The sequence below is a fragment of the Amblyomma maculatum genome, chromosome 10 (assembly GCF_055883805.1).
Source record: "Amblyomma maculatum isolate TAMU_Amacu chromosome 10, ASM5588380v1, whole genome shotgun sequence".
Lineage (NCBI taxonomy): Eukaryota > Metazoa > Arthropoda > Arachnida > Ixodida > Ixodidae > Amblyomma > Amblyomma maculatum.
The window spans coordinates 73,513,167-73,535,623 of record NC_139353.1 but is presented as its reverse complement, the minus strand read 5'-3'; the positions used below and the strand labels follow the sequence as shown (position 1 = coordinate 73,535,623).

The 22,457-nt window shown below is 45.9% G+C and overlaps 1 protein-coding gene across 11 annotated transcripts in view; it reads left to right on the top strand.

The window, feature by feature from the left end:
* The window catches only part of hppy (MAP4K3-like protein hppy), a 168,827-nt gene extending 146,785 nt beyond the window's left edge, over nt 1–22,042 (top strand). For all 11 annotated transcript variants that reach the window (XM_084582969.1, XM_084582971.1, XM_084582968.1 and 8 more), the window contains 4 exons: nt 8,741–8,833; nt 12,941–13,067; nt 14,132–14,185; nt 15,641–22,042. In XM_084582969.1, the coding sequence (XP_084439095.1) occupies nt 8,741–8,833; nt 12,941–13,067; nt 14,132–14,185; nt 15,641–15,728 (362 nt within the window). In that variant the 3' untranslated portion in view covers nt 15,729–22,042. The remainder of the gene's footprint in view (nt 1–8,740; nt 8,834–12,940; nt 13,068–14,131; nt 14,186–15,640) is intronic.
* The last annotated feature ends 415 nt before the right edge of the window (nt 22,043–22,457 follow it).

Genomic DNA, 22,457 nt, shown 5'->3' with positions numbered 1-22,457 from the left:
TGCCGCGATGTCGTCGCCGCCTGCAAAGTCCTCTACAATCATTGTTGCGGGCATGTCACCTCATCGGGCTCGCGGAGCTCTGCTTCTGCTTCGTCCCCATCGTCACATGATGCGCGGGCCTCTTCTGGAACAAAAGCTGCGTGCCGAAAGCAGTTGGCAATCGTTTCGCTTTTCACGCTGTCCTATGCCGCTTTAATGCTCCCAGCAAGTCGATCTTCAAGTCGTGCTTCATAAGAAGCTTCACGAGAAGAGTGTCAATCAGTCTCCTCTTGTAAACTGCCTTTATCTTGAGCTTGGTCTTTAACGTCAGTTCTGCTTTTTTTTTAACGTTCACCGCCATCACAGCACTACGCACACCCGCGCACCACACTCGACACGACGACCGACGCAGCCTTCGCCAAACGCTACGACGGCCCGGCCACACCACTGCTAACACTAAAACCAAAAAACGCGAATGGCGCAAAAACCAAAAGAGCAAGTTGTTTCCTTCCTCCGTCCAAAAAGGCAAAAAACAACATTCGATCGTGCCACTGCCGCTGAAGTGGTGCTGTCGGCGATTGTGAGATGCAAATGATTTCTTATGGCCTCCGAGATCACCTCCGTGCGCACAAACAGGCACGCGGAGGAGGAGGAATCAACATTTATTAAGCCCGAAATAATTCGGTGGTGCATGCTTGCACCAGACGGGGTGGTTCCCTAGTTGCAGGACCCATATGTTTCCAGCAGCTCCTGGCCCCTGTCTGTCAGTGCGAGCTGGATCGATAGGGCGGGGCTGGACAACAAGGTCTCCCATCGCTCAAGGGGTTGGGGATTGGGGGTGTTGGCGGGAAGGGGAGGAGGGGGGGTTTTGAGTTGTTTGCATTCTGCCAAAACGTGCGGCAGGGTGCCCTTTTCTTTTTTACAAAAAGGACAGAGCATGTCGTGTTCCGCAGGGTACATGCGGCTCATCAATACGGGATGCGCAAGCGATCCCGCCTGCGCTCGGCGCAGGATCGTCTGTTGTTGCCTGGTGAGCTTGGGGTGCGGTTCTGGCAGTCTGCACCTTTCCTCTCGGTACATGCTTGTAATTTCCCGAAAGCTGGTAACCGGATGCGGTAGCTCTTCCGGCTCGTTCTCGCCCCGGATTGACATTTCTCGGGCATGGTAGTCTGCGATGATGTTGCCTGCTACCTGCGAGTGAGCCGGGACCCACACGAGCTCTATAGCTCTTCCCGGAGGCTTGCACTTGGATAGAATGGCTCGGGCCGCGGAGGATATTACCCCTCTGCGGAAGCTTCTGTAGGCTGTCTTTGAGTCAGTGACCACGGTGTCCACGCTCGGCTGTGCGAGTGCGAGGGCCATGGCCGCTTCTTCTGCAACTACGGCGTCTGTTGTCTTTATGGACGCGCTGACGATCAGCCTGTCTTTTGACGTAACCACCACTGCTGCACGGTCACTGTGTTTTCGGAGCGAGGCGTCCGCGTAGAGTACCCTGGGGTTCTCTTCCAGCTTTCGGGCTATGGCTTTGGCCCGCGCGGTGCGCCTCTCGTCGTCCTTGCCCGGCGTCATGTTCCGGGGAAGGGGTTTGGTCTGAATGGCCGTCTTCCAGTCTTCCGGAAGGGCTTCCTTGAGGGGTACTGGCTCAATCTGCCATCCTATCTTGCGTAAGACGGCTCGTCCGTGTTTCGTATGACTGAGCCGGATTCTCTGATTAGAGAGGTGGGCTTCAATGAGCTCCTCCACCGTGTTGTGGGCGCCCATGTCCAGCAGTCTTTGTGTGGACGAGTATATGGGAATGCCCAGTGCTTGCTTCGTTGCCTTACGAAGCATCGTGTTTAGGGTGTCCCTATTCGCCTTCGTGAGCTGGAGATAGGGGGCGGAGTAGGTAACCCGTGACACGACGAATGCGCGTATCAGGCGCATAACATCGTCCTCTTTGAGGCCTCGGTTTCTATTAGATACCCTTCTGATCATACTGAGTATCTGTTCGGTTGTAGTTTTGATCTTTGTGACGGCGGCGTGTGCCTTCCCGTCGGCCTGAAGTAGTAGGCCGAGGATCCTAATCTGCTGTGTTGGCTTGATAGCCGTTCCGTCGATGGTGACGATCACGTTCGGCGGCAGCTCTTTCTTGGATTTTCCCGGTTGGATAATAAGCAACTCTGATTTCTGGGGAGCGCAGCTCAGTCCGCATGACTTTGCGTACTCGTGCACGGTTCGGAGGTAATCTCAGAGGCCATAGATTTCTTCGGCTGTCAACTCCCAAAGCCGTCGTGGCATCTGTGGCGCTGTCAGCGCCTGCGAGGTAATCCTGAACGTTTGCTGCGCCACATAACACACATGTAGTGCAACGAAGCCTGCCTCCTGCTAATAAAGTGAGGTAGTGCTTGGCGTCGCAAAGTTCGTAATATCCGTTTTATGCCAAACCGCGTTCGCTATGGGAAGTTAAAAATACATGTGTTTGACAAAAATATTTCGGAAGAGTTCGCTATATTCAATAATTCGTTATATGTGTGTTCGTTATATCGAGGTTTGACTGTAGACCATTAGTATGCTTCATGACCAGAGGCAGGATTCTTAATGGTGGGAAACAGCCAGGCTATCATTGTGTCCTTGCCTGTTGAGATGTCAGGGATGTGTTTGCTGAGCAGCTTGTTGGAGGCACCACCTGGCTTTATGACAGTCTCCTCAACTTTTCCAGAGCTAAATTGCAATAGGCATGCATCAAGGCTACTTGGGTGTTCAAGGTGTAGTTTTTTTATTATGTACAGTCGACTCCCATTAATACGAAGTTCACGGGGACGCCAAAAAACTTCCAATTAAACAAACTTCCAATTAAGCAGGAGGCACCAAAAAAATTCTCTTTATTTGCAGTGAAATCGCGTCAGCTCACGAGAAATAGTCCGTAACCTTTCGCTGCTTCTGCTTAGTGAATCGTGCAGCAGAGAGCATGTTTTGCAGACTATAGATATGCTTAAAAGCTTCCGCCAAGTTACTTTCTGCAGCGAAAAAGCGCTCCACAACACCGAGGCCCGCCGCTGCATCGGCAGCCCTTGGTTGTGGCTCATCTTCGATGTCGTCGTCCACGTCACTCTCATCAAGAGATTCGCTGGGCCGAACAATCTGCAGAATTTCGCCGTCCGTAAGGGCTCCGCACGTTTCGACTTCACTGTCCGCAGCGACGAAGTCTTCGAAGGGAACGTCACCCAGAGCAGCACCAAAATCGGCGCCGTCGAGCTCGCCTGTTTTTTATTATGCCCTGGTCCATGGGCTGCAGGACAGACTTTGTATTCGCAGGCAAGAAAACAAGGCGTATAGCGCTCAAGGTCGGCACATTCATGTGCGCACTACACTGGTCCACAAGAAAGAGCACTTTCCGGTTGGACGACGCAAATTTTCGATCCAGCTTCATCAGCCAATCTTTGAATAACTCTGAGGTCATCCAGGCCTTTCTATTCGACACGTAGTCGACAGGAAGTGTCTTCACACCTTTGAAGCACCTTGGTTTGGCAGCCTTCCCCACCACAAACAGGCGACATTTTTCTGTGCCAGTCATATTGGCCGCGAGAAGCACAGACACCCTCTCCTTGCTCCGTTTGCCCCCGGCACAGTCGTCGGCTTTAAAGGTCAATGTCTTCTCGGGCAGAAGCCGGTAAAAGAGAGCAGTCTCGTCTGCATTAAATATGTTCTCCGGTTCGTACTCGGCCAAGTACTCGGGGAGCATCTCCTCTTTCCAGGTCGAGCATGTTTCCGCGTTTACAGACGCCCTCTCACCGCAGACGCTCTTAAACACCAGGTCGTGGCGATCCTTAAATCGTGTGAGCCATCCATCAGACGAGGCAAACTCTTCAATCCCCAACATTGTTGCGAGTGATTGGGCTTTCGCTGCGACGATCTCACCGCTGAGAGGAAGTTTGTTATTTCGCGCTTCCCTAATCCATACCAGCAGGGCCTTTTCAAGCTCTGGATGGGCACCTGTGCGCATTCGTTTCCGCGACACCTTGAATGTGTCGTGCTCAAACGCATCCAGGATTGAACGTTTGTTCTTGATAAAGTTGGAAAGGGTGTTAGGCTTAATGCCATACTTCCGAGCGATGTCTTGCTTGGCGGTGCCTCCCTTTTCAACTTCTCTCAAAATCTCGACTTTCGTCGCCAAGTCAAGCTTGCGATAATTTCCACGAGTCGTCATGACTGGTAGAACCGCTGCGTGCGAAGTCAAAACAACAGTCCAAATTGCACTCGACGAGATCCTCCTTGGCGTGGAACCAACCGCGGAAGGAACGAGAGAGAGACTGGTCGCAGCTAAGAAATGAGCCTAGTGACGCTGTCGCGACACGACTTGTCAGCACGCGCTAAGCCTAATCTCACCACTTCGAGTTTAGCGGCGCTGCGGGCGCTTACGATGGCATCGGTGTATCTTGTTCGTTTCAAAGCGGTGGTGCTGACAACCATGATAATATCAAAATGGCGGTCGTCGTGATTCTCGATTGAAAAATAACTTCTAATTAAACGATACTCTAAGCTTTTCAACTTCGAATTATTGAGCGATATTTCCATAGAATTACATATAAAACAGTCGGGACCACCACATCTCTTCTAATTAACCGAAAATTCCAATTAAGCGGCTTCGAATTATCGGGAGTCGACTGTATACAGTCGAACCCGGATATATCGAACTCGAAAGGGATCATGAAATAGTTCGATATATTGTCACGCTAATGACAATTGCTATTTCATCGTAACAATATCGATAATTCGATATACAGAAATCGGTTTGTGACGGCACTTACGATGCGAAAAAACGATGCCATATTTGTCGCGTAATCAACCCACTCGCATAATGAACCCACCGTTCACTCTTGCACCCGAGAATTTGGGAAAAAGAAAGAAAAACAACTTTAAGGCCAGCTCGCTCACATGCAAGCGGTTGAGCGATCTCAGGCAGGAGCGGCAGCGACAGAGCGAAAAATTTCCAACTTGTTGGAACTGCGTTCCTCTCGCCGCTGCTCGAGCCACCGCGGCAGTTGGAAAATAAAAGTAGCAAAATTGTCTTGCTTATATCAGAATTCGCATTGTATTTACAAATAAAATTGAACTTTATTTGTTCAGAAGTGCATAGCCTACACAAAAAACGAGAATAAATGTTATACATGATTTTGTATATCGGTTTTCTGTGCAGAAAGGACCTGCATGAAACTGGCTAAAGCTGGTATAACGCTGCTAATACTGTGAACTCTCCTTAATTCAGCTTTCAAAGGTTCATAAAAAATGTGCGACTTGATCGGAGCCTCGGATTATTGAATAGACCCGAGCAAATCGTTAAAAAAAACCACAGTAATTTTATCTGCTGAAAACCTGCATGATAGTTGTCTGCATTTGAAATAAACTGAACATTTTTTTCTTCTTCGCTTTGTGCACACTGTCGGGAAAATCCTCTTCACAAAACAACCCCTTTGCGTTTTTAGGATGCTTCACTGCGCAGTCCATGCGGTAAAGTATTGCAGGGCAGTGTGCAGTGAAGTGAAATTTTTTGTGTGTTCTGTAATTTTTCAAATATTTAAGAATTTGAATTATCAATTTTCCGAATGTGAATTAAATGACAAACATATTCAAAATTTTGAAAATTCGCACACCCGTGAATTTATGCCTTTCTTCTGCGACAAGCATGCAACACTGATGATTGGCAGACCGCTGCCAGCAGGCTAAGGAAGAATCTGGCCGCACAGCTTCGTTTTTGGAGCTTTGCTCCCGTCTTGCAGCGACCGTGCATATGAGCCAACCATGTCCTTAGCTGCATGCTATTTTAGAGCATTCATTGCATCATCAATGATATTTTTTTTTTTTAGACATTTTGACATTGCATGCTTCCATGCTTTCATCTGCATAGTAAGCCTTTCATGTTGCACATTGGACAAAGCCGTGGAGGTCCTTACTATTATGGAGCAGTTATTTTTTCTACACCTCAAGATTGTATGATATGTGAACATTTATTTCAGTGAGTGGCACTGCTATCGCTGCACATGTACGACCTGACTGTCTATGGGCTGTGTTCACCGCTAATCTTTCCAGGCCCAGTACTATCAAATAAACCCCCCATCCTACAGGATAAATAAAGACAAAACTGCTAATATTGCCTTTGAAGCACAGTGTTTGTCCGAAGAGATGGGGACCACTGGTCAGGAATTCAGCAAATTCAATTTCAGTCCCAAAAGGGCATTTAGTTTTACACAGTGCTTAATTCTTGGGGTTCATTTGATAATGTGGCATTCAGATAATTTCAATGGTTTCTTCCACTCCCTTGAAGTTCAAGTTAACGAGCTTTTACTGTACAAAGGTGCATCGCAGGGAAGAGGGTGGTTGGTTGATTTGTGAGCTTGAACTTCCCAAAGTGACTCGGGCTATGAGAGAACCGTGGTAGAGGGCTCTGGAAATTTCCACCACCTGGAGTTCTTTAACGTGCACCGACATCGCACAGCACACGGTTGCCTTGCTTTTCGCCTCCATCGAAAAGCAGTTGCCGTTGCTGGGATTCGATACCGCATCCTTGGGCACGGCAGGCAAGTGCCCTAACCATTGCACCACCATGGTGTGGGGAAAGGAGTGGGGTATGAATAGGGGCTGCCTGAAAGGAGTGGTAAAGTTTTAGGGAACATTTCATGCAACACTGTTAAAATTGGAGTCTCCGCGGCATTGTCATCTGCTGTATGCACCTTCAGTTGTTTGACATTCCGTTTGCATTTTTTAATTTGCTTTCATGATGAACTTGTTGTATAGGGAGGCTTCTGGAGGTGTCTGAGTGGGTGGTGGGTTGAACCTTTTCTGAAGGACCGAGTGAGGCTTTTGGAGAGTGAGGGTAGTGGGAGATGCTGCATATAATGTACGCCTCTGGACGTCTATGTGCATCTCAGAGACATTTAAGGTGCGTAGATCCATCTACGAGATGCGCCTACACGCATCCAGGTGCATGATTTCCCGGGCTTGTACGGAGGGACCCCAAGGAGGCCTAGAAAGTAGAAGGAAATGGCAAAATGTGGTCAAGAAAATAGAAATGATTGAAGCCGGTAGCGAAAGTGGCTAAGCATCTGCATGTGACTTTAAACTATGTGTTCTATACTGTTCATACTGATGCACAGTTTGTGTATGAACCGTATGCCCCTAAACAGTGTTCCAGAAGCCTGGAAAGAGCGTGAGCTACTGAATAAGAATGCTTTGTTGGGGGAATGGTAAAGTGCCAGAAAATTGGCTTTTCTTAGCCTATGTATAAGCGCAGACAGTACAGTGAAAGCTCGTTATAACGAACAGTAAAAAAATCGGAAAATAGTTCACTCTATCCATAATTCGTAATATACAGTTTCGTAGAAAATACATGCAAGAGCAGCAAAATTCAATCAGAGAAGGCAAAGCAACTCGGAGGGTGCCTACTTGGGTCACGTCCATTTATTTACGCGCGAAGAACTGCATTATCGCGGCCTGCTTTTTTGTGTTGATCGCGTTCCGTATCACGTCCTGTTCCACCAGTTTGCAAACACTCAACAAGGGAAAACCCACTGCTCTCGATAGCACTGCAGTGGCGGCGCAGCAAATCCAATGCAGCAAGCGCTTCTTGTGAAGGAATGTTCTCATCGTCTTCACGGTCAGCCCGAGCTTCCTCAAACTTCCACAGCGATTTCGGCGTCTGTCAGTACAGCCGTGGTCGCCGCAATGTCGTCGCCGCCTAAAAAGTCCTCTACAGTCATTGTTGCGGGCATGTCACCAACAAAACGCGAAAAATCGTTCCAGGCTCATCGAGCTCGCAGAGCTCTGCTTCTGCTTCGTCGGGATCGTCACTTGATGCACGGGCCTCTGCTGGAACAAAACCTGCGTGCCGAAAGCAGTTGGCAATCGTTTCATCTTTCACGCTGTACTATGCTGCTTTAATGCTCCCAGCAAGTCGATCTTCAAGTCCAGCTTCATTATAAGCTTCACGAGAAGAGTGTCAATCAGCCTCCTCTTGTAAACTGCCTTGAAGGCCTCGATTTTATCTTGAGCTTAGTCTTTAAGTCAGTGCTGCTCTTTTTTTTTTCACGTTCACCGCCATCACAGCACTACGCACACCCTCGCACCACACTTGACATGACGACCAAAGCAGCCTCCGCTGTACGCTACGAAGGCCATGCCGCTGCTAACACTAAAACCAAAAAACGCGAAAGACACAAAAACCAAAAAGGCAAAAGCAACATTCGATCGCGCCACTGCCGCCGCCGCTGAAGCGGCGCTGTCAGCGATTGTGAGATGCGAACGATTTCTCATGGCCTCCGAGATTACCTCCGTGCCCACAAACAGGCGTGCAATTGTGATCTCGAAGGCCATTGATTTCTTTGGCTGTCAACTCCCAATGCCGTCGTGGCATCTGTGGCGCTGTCAGCGCCTGCGAGGTAGTTTTGAACGTTTGCTGCGCCGCACAACACATGTAGTGCAACGAAGCCTGCCTCCTGTAGTGCTTGGCATCGCGAAGTTCGTAATATCCGTTTTATGCCGAACCGTGTTCGCTGTGGGGAGTTAAAAATACATCTGTTTGACAAAAATATTTTGGAAGAGTTCGATATATTCAATAATTCGTTTTATGCGTGTTTGTTATGTCGAGGTTTGACAGTATGTGCTATGGCTGTTCAAGGGACTGTTAATACTATTAGACATGATAATATAATGGCACAGGACATTTTCACAAACTTTAAAAAAGGCACAAACACTACACGTGGTTCCAATGGTAAACTCTACCTTGCAGATCAAGTGAAGCTGCTGGACCTGGAAGGGCGGCTCAAGCCCAGCGACGTTCAACCGGCTGAGCTCCATTTTGACTTCACAGTGGAGTACATTGGTAAGTCACTGGAACTCCACTACATGTAGCAAACTACATTAGAAGGCAGGGGGACAGCTTGCAGGAAAAAGAGGTTGCTGGGCACACAGGAAGCACCAGCTTCTAACAGATGCTGGTATGCGGAAGAATGATAGGAGGGGTCTGAGGTAGGCTAGCCTTGAGTCGGATGCAATCGCCCTCGGCACTGAGGGATTTTCAAAGACGAGAAGCTAGTCATTTTAAGCAGACTCTAAAGGGTTGTCAGAATGAGGCTCCAATGTTTCAAGATTGGAAATATAGGTTTTGTTAAAAGTGGAGCGTAAATAACACAGAAAGTTGTGTGATATTGAAACCCTTGAAATGTGGATTTAAATAGTTGGTTTGAACGTCTAGCACTGCCAGTAATTCGGGCACAGCAGGGTTGAATTGCCAGCCGCAGGGCACAGCTTCAGCGCGAGAGATGGGCGCCGGAGACCAGCGATGGTGATGGCGATGCCGCAGCGTTTTCCGTTCTTTGTCTTCTTTACATTTCCCCCACATGAATAAGTCGCCATCCTGGCGACTTGGGGAGAAGAGACGACCAGAGGGTTGTAATATGGCTTGAGGCGGCTAATGTGGACAACCTCGCGGCCGCGACGGCGGTGGTCGGTAGAAGGAGTGACTGGCTGGTGACGTAGTTCACAGGGGATGTGCGTTCCAAGACGCGATAAGGTCCGTGGTATTTGGCTTCTAGTTTGTTGGTGGCAGGAACGCATAGCCAAACGAAGCTGTCGGCCAGGAACGTGGGAGCAGGGGTATCGCTATCATGCTGATCTTTGCGATAGCCTTGAGTGTTGGAGGTAAACGTGCGAGCTAGCTGACGGCATTCCTCGGCCTTCTGTACAATATCTGACAAAGCACGTTGGAGGTAAACGTGCGAGCTAGCTGACGGTATTCCTCGGCCTTCTGTACAATATCTGACAAAGCACTGTATGTACTCAGAGGCATCTGGATGTGTATGGCCAAATTGTGTCTAGAGTACAAGATGGTTCACGGCCATATAAGAGAAAGAAGGGCGAAAAACCAGTTGTTGCTTGGGTAGCATGTCCCCAAGCGTACCGTTGAAGCGCTCCGTGAGGCCGTTTGTTTGTGGGTGGTACGCAGTTGTAGCCCGATGTATCGATTTGCAAGGCGACAGGAGCTCTTGGACTACTTCGGAAAAAAAGACACGACCTCTATCACTCAGTAGCTCGCGAGGGGCGCCGTGTCGAAGAATGAAGTGGTGCAGAAGAAAATGGGCTACCTCTCGGGCTGTCGCCGCGGGAAGTGCAGCAGTTTCGGCGTAACGGGTCAGGTGGTCGACGGCGACGATGACCCATCGATTACCAGCGGCACTCATGGCAGCGGACCATAAAGGTCGATTCCCACGCTATCAAACGGGCGAGCTGGACACTGTAAAGGCTGGAGAGGGCCAGTGGGGTGGCGAGAAATCTTGCGTTGTTGACAGGCGGTACAAAAGCGAATGTAGCGACGTACGAAATCGTACATTCCCCGCCAGTAGTACCTCTGACGAATTCGATCATAGGTTTTCAGGACGCCGGCATGAGCGCCTTTCGGGTCAGTGTGATGGTGGGCACAAACCTCAGAGCGGAGGTGGCGCGGAATGACAAGAAGCCACATTCTGCCGTCTGAGTTGTAGTTCTTTCGGTAGAGAAGGCCGTCCCGAATGGTGAAATGGGAGGCCTGTCGGCGGAGTGCCCAAGGATGCGTAGCCGCGGAAGTAGTGCCAAGGATATCTAGCAGGTTAGAAACCCAAGGATCTTGTCGTTGCTCGAAAGGCATATCCTCAATGGTGAGTTCTGACAAAAATGCTTGAGGAGGGGACGATGAGTTAGGTGAGCGCACCGGTGACCGAGAAAGAGCGTCGGCGTCAGAGTGCTTGCGGCCAGAGCGGTACACTACACAGATGTCGTATTCCTGAAGCCTGAGAGCCCAGCGCCCGAGACGGCCAGACGGATCCTTGAGCGACGTGAGCCGGCAGAGAGCGTGATGATCTGTAACTACCTCGAAGGAGTGGCCGTACAAGTAAGGGCGAAACTTCGTTACAGCCCACACGATTGCTAAGCACTCCTTTTCGGTAACGGAGTAGTTGGACTCGGCTTTGGTAAGAGCACGGCTTGCGTAGGCGACTACGTATTCGAAGAAGCCAGGCTTTTGCTGAGCGAGGACGGTGCCGAGGCCGACACCACTGGCATTGGTGTGAAGTTCTGTAGGTGCAGTAGGGTCGTAATGGCGAAGGATTGGCGGTGACGTCAGAACATTGTGCAGTGTCGCGAATGCATCATCGCAGGCTGGCGACCAAGAGGAGAGGTTAGGGGTGCCTTTCAAGGGCTGTGTAAGGGGGGCTATGGTGGTTGCGAAATTTCGAACAAAACGATGAAAGTACGAGCAGAGGCCCACGAAGCTTCGCAGTTGTTTCAAAGTGGTCGGTTTCGGAAAGTCAGCGACGGCGCGCAGCTTCTCAGGATCAGGCAGAACTCCATCATTACACACAACATGTCCGAGTATTGTGAGCTGGCGGGCACCAAAGCGGCACTTTTTGAGGTTCAGTTGAAGACCGGCGCGTGTTAGGCAGGTGAAGGCCTGGCAAAGTCGAGTCAGGTGGGTCGGGAAGTTGGTTGAAAAGACGACGATATCATCGAGGTAGCATAAGCAGATGTTCCATATCAGGCCGCACAGTACAGTGTCCATCATTCTTTCAAATGTGGCTGGGGCGTTACAGAGTCCGAATGGCATAACATTAAATTCGTAAAGTTTGTTTGGAGTAATAAAGGCGGTCTTAGCACGATCCGCCTCTGCTATGGGCACCTGCCAATACCCGGAGCGTAAATCGAGTGAGTAAATCATCAGTATAGAGGAAGAGCAGTGCGGCGAAGGCTGCCTCAGAATGAGAACTGCGCATGCTATCTGTCTAGTTGCATGGAGCTGTCTTGCACACAGGCATCAGAACCATAAGTTCTCAGTTGTTTGGGCTCTTACCAAACAGTGATGTTTCCGCATTAAAAGAAGCGCATCACAGCATGAAGGGGAGAGGGTTAAACAGTATGTTGGCAACTTCCAAAAGCAAACGCAGTTAAACCTTGATGAAGCAAATCTGCCTATTATTATTATATTACAAAGTTTCTCTACTGTCTATTGAAGGCAAGCAGAACCTCGTTATGTTCCCGGTTCATACGCTCAAAATCATGGGTAGTAAAAAAATCTCCCATAGAGTTACACTATTTTTCTTCCGGTTAATATTCTTCAAGATAACACGATTTTATCGCTATATGGTTAAAACTTCGGCAAAATTTGGTTGTATAATACATTTTGCCATCAAGCGGACATGCGCTAACGAGTGCTCGCGACATCCAAAAACTATACAGCAGCGCTCGCCCGTCACAGTTGCTTTCCTTTAGTGCCCAGGTGCAAACAGGTGGAGCGTGAAAAAAGCCAATAGAAGAGGCTCGGACCCACGAAAGCATGACTTCATGAGGAGAAACGCGGGGGTTTCTTTGTGGTGCCTTAGCGGCATAGGGATGAGCCATTTGATAGCTACAACTATTGGCTTTCTTACGAGCGGGCTGCCTGGCTCAGGGGAATGCAGCGTGAGCAAAAGCGTGGTGCCATTCCAATGGCTTCTCCACATGTCATTGGTGTAAGGTGGCGAAGCATCTGGAAGCAACCAAGGAAGCAATCCTGGCTCATTATTGGCTTCTACGAACTGGTTTTATTACTTAATCTTTTTTGTGCTTAGGACATCACAAATACAAACTGAATTCTGCGAGAGCTAGAAGAGAAGCTGTTCATATGCCTATAAATACTAATCTACGCTTTTATAATAAGCCTACATGTAACAAAGAACAGCTGACTTTTAAAATTTCATTTTAGTCAAACTCATTTGCAATCTTCGCTTCCTTTTTTTTTTTTTTTTTTCACATCAATTCAAAGGATAGTTAATCAACTGGACAAGTTTTCACCAATTGCAACTACTTTCTAGCGATTGTCTGAAATGATAAAACAGCATATTCATTACTATGAAGCTTGCCATTTGGGACATACCACCACCACCAGATGGCACTATCCTCAGGCGGTGTTCTTGTGGTGCAGTTTGCCTGACGGACAGCGTTCTAGCGTTCCACAAGCACGGCATGCAGGGACGCAGCTTCATCAACAACGAGGTGGTCCAGGAGATCAGCGACTCCACACGCATCTTCCGCGTCCTCGGGTCAGACAGGTAGGCATGCTTTTTCTCTGCGCAGGAGCGTTGTGGACACATTGTTAGAGCAATGGGAAAATTATGAAGCAAAGAGCACTTTAGCCCACTTTTGTGCTCCTGTAGGCTGCGTGCAAAGTGCACCCACCGGAAGGAGTGGTGCAGTAGGCAAACAGCTTTACAGGCATTTGTTCTGGAATGTCCAAGCTTTGCAAGCATGGATCGACGTTACGTTCAGGGGTTACTGGATCATGCCATTAGAGCCTGCATAGTCTTTCTGAAATTGAAAAGATGCCACTTTGAGGAAAATGGCTGGGCCCATTGACTACTGCAGGCGAGACGGCTGTGTACTGTTGCTACTGCAGCGCTGCTTCTTAAAAGTAAAGCAATCCTGGCTCTCCCACTCGAGGTGGCTCAAGGTGCCTGAGAGGCAGGCAGTCGTCGGCAGTGTAAACGGCCATGCTTACCCCAGTGATAAGTTTGTAAACAAACTGCATTGAATAACCTATTAAGCGACAGCTAATACAGCACACTTGGCTGAAAAGCTGCCAATGTTGCAGCAGTAGGAGTCATCGGCACCGCGTCTCAGAAATGGGGGCTGCGTAGAAAAAATCCTATCATGATCATTTTTGGTTGTAGTGATTAATGGTTGGTTGCTGTGTGTTAAGTGATGACGAATAGTATTGAAATCATTGTAATCATTTGAATAATTGATGAATTAACAAAATGAGAAAAAAAAATGGAAAAGGGGTTCACGAGTGTCACAATGCCCAGGATGAAAAGCCAATGCTTGATGATGCTAATTAAGGCAGGTTAGAGTTGAGGCGGGAAGATTTTTGAAACGGCTCCAATAAAGTTTCAGAACACTGCATTTTTCAGAGTGACGAAAAAATCGTTTGACATAACAGATTCGAAGCTGTTTGTGTGCATTGAATCATTTGTGTGTGATCAGTTCTGGTTGTGAAGGATGGCTTGTTCAGAAATGAAAGAGGCCGATTTATGTTTTTGTTTCAAAGTGTTCTTTCTTTTAATTTGTCCTTGCTTGCTTTCTTTTCCTTTTCCTTGCACTCATCCTGCATGTTCAGCGCAAAGTATTTTGGGTTCACGGCAGCTGACCCCACGTGTGAACAGGCCGAAAGGTTAGTCGTGAGCATTTTGGTTCTTCTTACTAAATTGTACACTTTTTTGTCATTTGACTTTATTTCGGAATGTTTGTTATGCATGAGACAGGATGTACAGACTGTTATGTTCCTCCTGTAAGCAACATGCTCTGAAGCTGGGCTCTGTTTTTTTTTTTTTTTTTGTGCCTCCCGTAATCTCGTTCTTTTTAAGCTGTTTGATTTAACAGAAAACAAAGCTGAAATTATTTTTATTATATTTTCATTTTCTAAACGGCAGTTACTTTCCTTGTCCCTTATCATTACATTGGGGCTTTGTTGAGGGTAAATGTTGTAGCTTGTCCTAGCTTGCCATAGCCGGAAACTCCTTGGTTTCGCTTAATGGTCAGCAAAGAAAGTTTGGTCAGGTTAGGCCTGAAGCCACAGATTTTCAAAAAAATTAACCCAGAGTTAAAAGGTACGCTACTGTCTATGTAGATTGTCTAAAGAGTGCTCCATTCACCAAAGGAACAAAGGAAGATTTCAAGCTTTGAGTCTTGACTCTTGTAGGGTTTGCTCCGAAAATGTGTATTTGACTTCAGAGACATACCTGTGCTGCCGTTCACATTATGTTGCATATCTTAAAAAGGCATTGAGAAAGGTTCTCTCCAAATTTGTTTCCTCGTACAGGCATATTCTGCGACTGTGTGTAAATAAACGCACTTATCTGTCAATAATGACATGCCTACCTCAATTAGTGCTCAGAGCGTACCTCTAAACGGTAATCCTCAAAATTGAAATGGTAGTGTATTCCTGTGCCCCGAAAGTTGAAGGCCATTTTTGCAGGCTACTGAGTGGGGCAGGAAAATGACTTGCTGAGCAGCTCCCCGTTACGCTGAGATTATAAATTTGTGGGATAGTGTCACATTTCTCTCCTCATCTCTTTTTTTTTTTGTTCACTTCTTTAGGGAAATTTCTTGCAAGTAAGTGTTTGGCATTAGGCATATAATAAAATCGGCTGAGTATTTCTCGGAGGATTAGACAAAAAAAAAAAAAAAAAAGAAGTCTACAACTCAGTCAATATCTATGCTATGTGGTGTGATGCATTTGTGACTTGTGTGGAATTTGGTAAATTTTTTAAGAAGAGACAGAGTTCAGATTACTCGGGTAGAAACATGTCTGAGCACGCATGCTTCAGTACCCGCGAGGTAAATATTAAGATCCGGGATCTGTATTCAACGAGATACGGTGCAAAGTGCCCAAATCTGATACAAGCAGGTACAAGTCTATGTGGCCAGTCTAATGTACAGTTTAACGAATATTCAAGAAAACATACTAAATCATCCATTACTCACTGATTTCATGTTTTGTTGTTTTCAAAGCCACACCAACTAGCCCAGGCATACGCCGCAGGGAGTGAATTTGTGTCAATGTGGGCAGGGCTCCTAGTGTAAAAGAGACCTAGTGTAATCTTTCTTTCTGCGTGTGTATCTGTAGGATCGTGGTGCTTGAGAGCAGAGCGACGGACGAGCCTACCGGTCCCTCCAACATCTACATCCTGGCTGGTCACGAGAACAGTTACTAGGGCACAGTTTCTGTTAAAGCCCAGCAGAGTGTGCCACCACCCCTTCGACGACAGTTGAAGTATAATGAGGAAGACGTTTTACAGCATCTCAGGATGAAAGGGGTCTGCAAGTTACTCAGAAAAGAAAAAAAGAATGCTCGGGACCGGCTCATCTTTCACCATTTGGACGCACAGTGGCAAAGTGTTCCTGGTGATATTGTGCGTGTGGCTTTGGGCTTGTGACAGTGGGTGTCATCGTGGCCATCGTTACAACACCTTCGTTGACTTGGACGTGACGGTGACACGGCTTGCCAGGATTTTCTGCTTGCTGGATGATGGTGTCCGAAAGTCAGAAGTGGGTGCACTAAACTGAACTGCAGGCACATATATTTGCCTGCTTATTTAGGGCTACCTTATAGAATGAGTATTGAATGATGATTTGACCGAGCAAGTGGTCATCAGAGGCGGCGAAAGTGTCGCCGGCGCGGGGGACAGCTGTTCACCATTCACAGCAACGTCACCCACAAATGCACGCTTCTTGTCAGTGAAGGACTCGTGTGCGATTTCAGCTGTTGCCATCACCTGGGAGGTCCCTTTCCACACCAACGCCTGCTCGTCGTGCCACGAGATCTAGGTCTGTGTTTCAGTTAGTCCGACACACACACACACACACACAGGTCAGTGTCGTTGCCTACTCTGTGTCACGCCGACTCAGATGCGGAGATGGCGTCCTCACTGTTGCCGATTGTATATTTTCTTTCCTGACTCCTTAGTTATTTTTTTAATCGGCCGTTTCCTGCAACGAAGCTGTACAGATAGAGCAGCCCCCTCCTTTCTTTTTCCTTTTCCTCATCCTTCTTGTTTCATGTTTTTACTTCGACCCTGGCTTTGTTTTGCTGTCCTTGTTTAAAGACCCTGGTATTTATTTGTGTACATATACCGAAGGCTGGACGCTTTGTATAGATAAGAGAACCGAGCCCATGTACTGGAGCTGGAGAGATATGGGAGAAGCCGTGGAAAGCATTGTAGCGGACTTGTTTGTTTTCTCTGGTGCTTCCTCAATTTTAATTGCTTTTTTATTATTAGTTACCGAAGATGCATTGATAAGTCATCTATGCAGAGAGCATACTGGTTGCAGTTACTTTTTTTTTTTTTTACTAGGAATGGCTTTGTAAACTACAAAGGCTTGTGCGAAATGTGTGCCGGCTTTGCGAGACAAGGGTGCTGACTGCATCTACTCTTGGGTATCTCTTGTTCTTCTTCCATGTGTGTCGGCTTGCGTCCTCCAGCGCTGTGCACACATTAGCAGCTTTTCATTGATGGGAAGGTACTGTGTTTTGTTTTAACTTTTAGAGAGAAATTTTGCTCTTTGGCTTCATCATCCTGCCTGTTTCCTCTGTGTTACTGTGCGCAGATTAAATGGGGAGAATATAAAACTTAACGACGCACAACTTTATGTCATGAGAACGAACTCTTTCTATATTGCTAGCAGGCTTTCTTACTTTTAGGTCAGCTTTTGCCAGCATTGGATCACCACCTTATTCGCAGAACAGTCGGTAGTAGTGGAAGAAAGTATTTCCATAGAGATTTTGTAATGGTAGCTACCCCGCCTGCTGAAGGGGGACTCAAAAGCTCATAGAACGGGCATATTGAAAATTTCATAGCTTTTTTTTATTTATTTAGGATGCATCAAGTTGGCCATGTGTAAGATGTTCCTAAGTTACCTATAGTTTGCTTCGTTGCTTTTAGTTTGGATATGCAAAATGGATAGGAACATAGACTGTGTTCTGTAGTCCTGTAACATGTTGGCATTTGTTGGTTATGGCGATTTATGATGAGCGTTCTAGCAAGCGAAATTTCTCTTGAAATGCAACTACGAATGTGCCATTCCCGAGACGTTTGGGAGTCTGACTGACATATGACTACTATGCACTCTACACCTGCCTTGCTTTTAGAGATTACTCGTTGGGCTTTGTTATTATGTTTTTTTAATTAATTTTTTCTGCATTCGAGGTTTACTGAAGCATTCCACCATGCTACACTTTACTGAATGCGTAGGTGGTGTGTGGGGACTGTTTGTGTGTTTTTTCGTTAGAGAAGGGAACCTGAACTGGCCTCTTGAAGTGCAGGTTATAAAAGGTATGGAGTGAACAGGAATTTATTTGCTCGTAATAATATATTCGCCAAGGTCTGCTCTTGTACTGGGGCTTTCTGAATGAGTAGTTCGTCGTTGTTACCCCTCAGTGCATTATTGTTGGCATTTTTTGCAGAGCAGCCTTTAACATTAAACTTCTTAAGTCTTAAACATGGCTTTAACAAACTGAATAAATTTGCAAAATTTTTTACGAAATTAGAATACTCAAATGAAGGAGTCATCTATCTTATTGGCTTCTCTCAAGCCATTTTTCCCTCTCTTTTGATTCTGTTGGATCAATGCTTAAGCTACATAGCTTTTCGTCATGCCTGGGTACCAAGCAGGAAAGGGCTTTCTTATCACGGTACAAACCGTAACTACACGACATACAGTGTTTTAAGATGCTTTACTTCATCGCATTTCAGTTCTTGTTACAATTTGCTTGTTATTTAGTACCTAATGTAAGGACTAATATAGCGGTGCATCACGAAGTGTTTGTCGGAGCATGCCATTGTGGCTCAAATTGGACTAGTGTGGATCTGGCAAAGATTTGAAGAGAGGCTGAGACTGTGAGACTTGGACACAATGCATCTCCTTTTGTAACGCTGTCTTCAAAGTACAACTTGTGCTAGTGGAGTTGAAGTGGAGTGAGATGGAAACTGTAGCAGTTGTGACCACAGCTGTCAGTTGTCGGTATTGCTTGATGAGAAACTGAATGAAACGAACGTCATGCTGTCGCTGCTTTATTTGCAAAAAGGGCTTTTGTCAGCCGCTTCGGATGTGTCATTTAAATGATAACAACCTGTTTCTTTTTCTTTTTTCTTTTTTTTTCCCTGAGGGTGTAGCATTGTGGACACAGAAAGTTTGAGGTCTGCAGGTCTGGATAACATTCAGCGTTGTGTTGGCACTCTTGCTTGTCTAAGGTAAGGTGGCCAAAGCTAAAAAAAGCGCTTACAGACCACTGGAGCCATAAAAAAAAAAAAAAATTATTTTTGATTCCACAATATGCAGTCGGCGGGAAAGACTCGTGTGCACATTTAGCTCTGGGCTCCTCATCTAAAGGTGCGAGGACATCTGCTTTTTTTTTGCTTTCTTATTGGCTCCATGTGGTCTGTAGTTTTTGGCAGTTGGAAGTCGGTTAGCTGAGACTCCTTGCTCGCATGTGAAACTCATGGACGGCACCCTCTAGTTTCAGAACTATTACTGTCAGCCTCAGTTCTGCTGCTCGAAATTTTTTAGAGGTGTTTACACGATAGCTTATGCTAACTTTGTCTTATTCGTTCATGAGAAAAAGATGCTATATTGTAGGCAAATTCGGGAAAAAAAATTGGCAGCCATTTTTTAACATTTGGGTCTCATTTAATTTTTGTTTTTTAGCATGCAGGGTTGCTAAATGGTGAGGGGAAACTGAAACTCAGGGTTTTTTTTGGAAAGAGTAATCAAAAAAGAACTGTTTAACATTCTGTAAAAGTTCAGGTTTGGGGTGTGTTTCTCTGTATGATGAGCCATTTTGGGCTCTACACTGGCTCAGCAGATGAGTACATTTTTGTTGTATTCTTTTAACCACTCTCTGACCTTGGTAAACCAGTTTAAAGCTAGAAGTTGGTCGTCAGTGCCATGAATACCTGAGCTATGCCACAACCAATACCAATACAACAGCAAACTGAAAGAAAGTCTATTTTCAATTGGTTGTCAGTGCCATGAATACCTGAGCAATGCCACAACCAATACCAATACAACAGCAAACTGAAAGAAAGTCTATTTTCAGTGCTCAATATATTCTATTTAGATAGTTCCACAAAGGAAACAAGAAACATCAAGTTGTTACAGAAACTAGTTTTTACAACATTCTTGAACTAGTTTTTGAAAAGATGGCACGAAGATCTATGTGTCACGTTTATTTTGAAATCGACCTCCTCACTCCACAATAACAGCTAGTACCTTCTTGAAGTGAAAAAAGGAAATAATTTTGGGCAAAACAATGTTATTCATTAAAGGGGGGCGATTTAGTTTCGTGTTGTTACAATATCAGGTGTTAAATTTCGTATATTTTCTGAAAAGAGCTGCAGTGTCTAACTCACACTTGATTCTGTGAGCTCGTTGCATTCACTTCGCTTTGCAAAGTCTTGCTAGGCTTGTTTGCTTCGCTGACTTGTCGATCAATAAACCTGGACCCCTTGTAAATAAAAGAACAAATTTTTCCTAGTATAGTTTAGCTAGATTATAGTTATATCACTTGACAGCCCTAGTTATCCATGTCACATGTAACCAACATGCCAGTTACAAATCTTTGTCTAAGACAAGGTGCACATTAAGGCGTGATACCGATAAAGGCCTTGTTCTCCAGAAAGTTGGGTGTCGGCATTGACTCTGTAAGAGAAAAAATTATGGGCACAGCTTTGGCAGGTGTGACATCAGGCATGGCCAAGGTAACAGTTGCTTCCAACTTGAGGTTCACCTTTGAGATGGAGGGGTGAGTTTGAAATCCAGCCTTCCAGGACGTTCAATCCTGAGCTAGGCACACTGTCTTATTCCATGCAGCCACGTTTGTGGATAAAGTGCGAATTTATATCTATATCGGGTGGCCCTTCACGTAATGTGGTATCTTACGACTGTTTGCTAATTAGTATACGAACAAAATTCCATAATGGGAGAGGGTGAACGAGAGCCATTATAATGCTGTCACGTCATCATTATGTGCGGAGCTTAGTGTCGCACCAATTTTATTGGGCAAGCGACAGCGTGTATTTACAGTTTGTGTATTTACAGTTTCTTCATGGATTCTCCGAGTCCCATGCCAACGTTTGTGTGCAAATACTTGGGAAAAATTTGATGCCTTGTTTTTGCTTTTTATCACCAGTCTTCATAAGGTAACCAGTCTCCTGAGCATTTCTGCTATGGTTCAGTATGGGACTCTTTCTTTCTTCCTTTCTCTTTTTTTTTAGGAAATTTCTCATGAAATGTGCAAAGGAGATGTTTCGCAGCATAAGTATGAAGTCTGCTCCAAACGTGGCTCTTTCTGAACAGAGCGCACTTGTACTCTCACTGGGAAACCTGTTAAAACTTGTCTAGCTGCGTCTAGGGGCACTAGAGAGTGTTGTTTTCAGCGTTGTACATATGTAATAAACGATGTAATAACCAGCGGAACATAACTGTTTTCTCACCATTGCTGAAGTGTGCTCATCACTGCAAGCACATATGCGTGAGTGTTCTTGCCGCAAGATACCGAGTGTTTTTTTCAATGTCGGATGTGCTTCGGCTCTATCTCGGAGAGTTACCACTGACAGACTGACTTGGCGTGATAACTGTAATCAGAGTTTGCTGGAGTACGAGAAGCAGCGTTATGGTTTGTGACAGTTCACTTGGTAGTTGGTGTTACGTGTGCATTGGGAGTGAAACTGGCTACGTTGAATTTTACACGCTAAAGGTTGCAGAATTCGCTAGGTAAGAGAAAAATTTCTTACAGCTGTGCATATGCATGAGCTGCTTAGCAGTGCTAATGTGACTTGCAAGAAAAGACCGTAATGCATTGAAAGTTGCTTTCTTGGCTAGAGCACAATGCTTTTGGGTTTGTGTGCCAGTTTTTGCAGTTGCAATGTAAAAATACTTTTGCTGCTTTCTTGGATGAGGTGCTGTGTATGCTGTATTCTGCACAGACAAGATCGAGCAGCATTTAGTCTCAATCTCATTGCGACCTTTTCGTGGGTTTACTTTGCCATTTTGTACGCCGTGTGCAAAATGAATATGTGATATGAATCGGACCAAAATTCTGTACAGCCTTCAGCTTTTTTGTCAAAGCAAGTTATGTATGTTTGGAGATTTAGTTGTGCTTTCACTGTGGAAGCCAGTATGTTCTCTTTTTTTTTCTAATATCACAGGTGAATTTTTCTGCTGAATTTCTGACTGGTCGGTTCTTTTCTTAGAAACACGGTCACCTCTGCAGAGAGAAGAATGCTTGTGCGACAAAACAATGCTTCCTAAAGGATTTTGAAAGCTGCAACGTTGTTGTAGTTATACTCTATGTGCTCATCACTATTTTTTGCTGATGCTAACAGAAAAATTGCAACTCGTGGCATTTCATGAGGGATGCTGCATTTGAATTTGTCTATATAGTACATGTATGTGTGTGCATGTGTGTACAATTTGCTAGCTGTGATGTTAGGACTCCTACGTTATGAACCTTTCTTTTTTTTTTTCCAAAGCCCCTGTTGAATGGTGGTGTGAGGAACCTAAGAGTGGTGTAATAAATGATTGCTGAATACAGGCGGGAGGTGAAGCCCATGTACACTTGACTTTGTACTGTCGTTCTATTTCTGTGTGGCCCACATACACCTACTCCAATACAGAGTTCCTGAAGCAATGCGTCACGTTAGGCTGTGCCTTGTGCATATTTCATGTTGTCTAGAATCTTTGAAGCCTGCAGTGCCGAAGGTGAGTAAAACATTGCACTGGACATTTTACAGTCAAGCATCCTGAATTCAGCATATTTAGTTATTCATGTTGCATGTGAGGCAGTTTTTATGTTTGTAAAATAAGTCCGCACATACGAAATAGTGATACCAACAGCGTATGGAACAGTCTCTGTCCTTTCAAACAAGGGTTCTGTAGGTGGCTCA